Below are 1,577 nucleotides of genomic sequence, written 5' to 3'. Positions count from 1 at the left end.
AATATTACTTTTATAAATATTACTGTTATTATTATATACACTATATATTGCTGCATTTTATATGTTGCAACAACAAAAATTTCTAAAACAATTTTGTTAATATTGTTTACAATGATTGAGAATTACTTGCTTATCTCGAATAATCATAAGAAGCTAAGAAGATAAATTTTACAAACGAAGATTAAAGCATTTTATATGACGAAACGATATAGTATTTTCTTATCGATTCTTATCTAGATGTGACAGCGACGTTAACGAGTGCGTGGCAAAGGGTGGTCCGTGCCAGAACGGCGGTGTTTGCGTAAACGTACCGGGCTCGTTCAGGTGCGTATGTCCGGACGAGTTTACCGGCGAATTGTGCGAGAGCTTCCGGTTGATTACTTGTGAAAACGATCCGTGTAAGAATGGCGCGACCTGCATAGACTTACCGAATCCGATAACGGATAACAACTTCACTTGCACCTGTATGCCTGGTTTCGACAGTCCGACCTGTGACACGCCTTATTGCATCACCAAGAAGTGTCAGAACAGCGGTAGATGTGACTTCCTGTATCAGGTAATTTATTTGCGAGAGATATTTAATAGGAGAATTTTAAAAAGAGAGTACACAGTTTTAAAACAACTTGCGCAAATTTATTAAATTCATTAAATTCTCAAATGTCCATTTATGTTATCGCATAAAATAGACGCCAAGATGCACTTGCATCCCCGGTTTCACCGGTATGTATTGCGAAATAAACATCGATGATTGCGCACCAAATGCCGAGGGTGAAATACCTTGTAAAAACGACGGCAGATGTTACGACGGGGTGAACAACTATACGTGCGACTGCCAAGGCACCGGATACACAGGTCCCAATTGTTCCATTGACGTGAACGAGTGCGAAACCTTGGAGATCGATTGCGGACACGGTAAATGCGAAAATCTGCCTGGTATCTATCAGTGCATCTGCGAACCCGGCTATTGTGGCTACAATTGCGGCATGATGGATCCCTGTCGAGAAGTAAGTTTGCATTGTTTTTTTCTTTTTATACAACAAAATAGTGAGAGAAAAAGAGAGAAAAATTATGAAAAAAATATACTATAAACAAGAGAAATAAAAGTGATTGAATATAAAACTCGATCTCGTAAAATATTATAAAAATTCTTTAAAATATTATAAAAAAAAAAAAAAAAAACGTAAAAAGTTAAAACTGAAATAAAAGTAAAATTGATGTGTATTCACTCACGTTTTATTTTTACTTGATGATATCGTTGTTTCGGTATTGCATTTAGAATTATTGCTACAATGGTGGCACGTGCGAATGTTATGATGCGATTGGTGGATACCAATGTCGATGCGCTCCCGGATATAGAGGACAAAATTGTACAGAGGTAAGATAAAATTTAAGGAGGAAAAATTAGGCTATATATGTATATAAGATATGTAAATAAGATATAGACAAAACTATACATGATGACTAATTGTGAATTAAAACTGGCATAAAAAATTTAATATCATCTGAATTATCTCACACTGTTTTATATGTATTTTTTATCACACACATTTCTATAAAACATTATATTTTAATAAACA

At 34.9% G+C, this 1,577-nt stretch overlaps 1 protein-coding gene across 2 annotated transcripts in view; it reads left to right on the top strand.

Annotated features, from left to right (window-relative positions):
- LOC109852682 (protein crumbs) overlaps nt 1-1,577 on the top strand; it is a 30,100-nt gene that overhangs the window by 27,066 nt on the left and 1,457 nt on the right. Inside the window, exons 16-18 of one of the 2 annotated variants that reach the window (XM_020424074.1) lie at nt 238-556; nt 687-1,004; nt 1,277-1,375. In XM_020424074.1, coding sequence (XP_020279663.1) covers nt 238-556; nt 687-1,004; nt 1,277-1,375 — 736 coding nt within the window. The remainder of the gene's footprint in view (nt 1-237; nt 557-686; nt 1,005-1,276; nt 1,376-1,577) is intronic. The other variant, XM_020424075.1, reaches the window with a different exon arrangement.

The sequence above is a fragment of the Pseudomyrmex gracilis genome, unplaced genomic scaffold, assembly GCF_002006095.1.
Source record: "Pseudomyrmex gracilis isolate BER0280 unplaced genomic scaffold, ASM200609v1 scaffold_33, whole genome shotgun sequence".
Taxonomy (NCBI): Eukaryota; Metazoa; Arthropoda; class Insecta; order Hymenoptera; family Formicidae; genus Pseudomyrmex; species Pseudomyrmex gracilis.
Note: the sequence above shows the minus strand (reverse complement) of the source record. Positions and strands in the feature narration are given on the sequence as shown.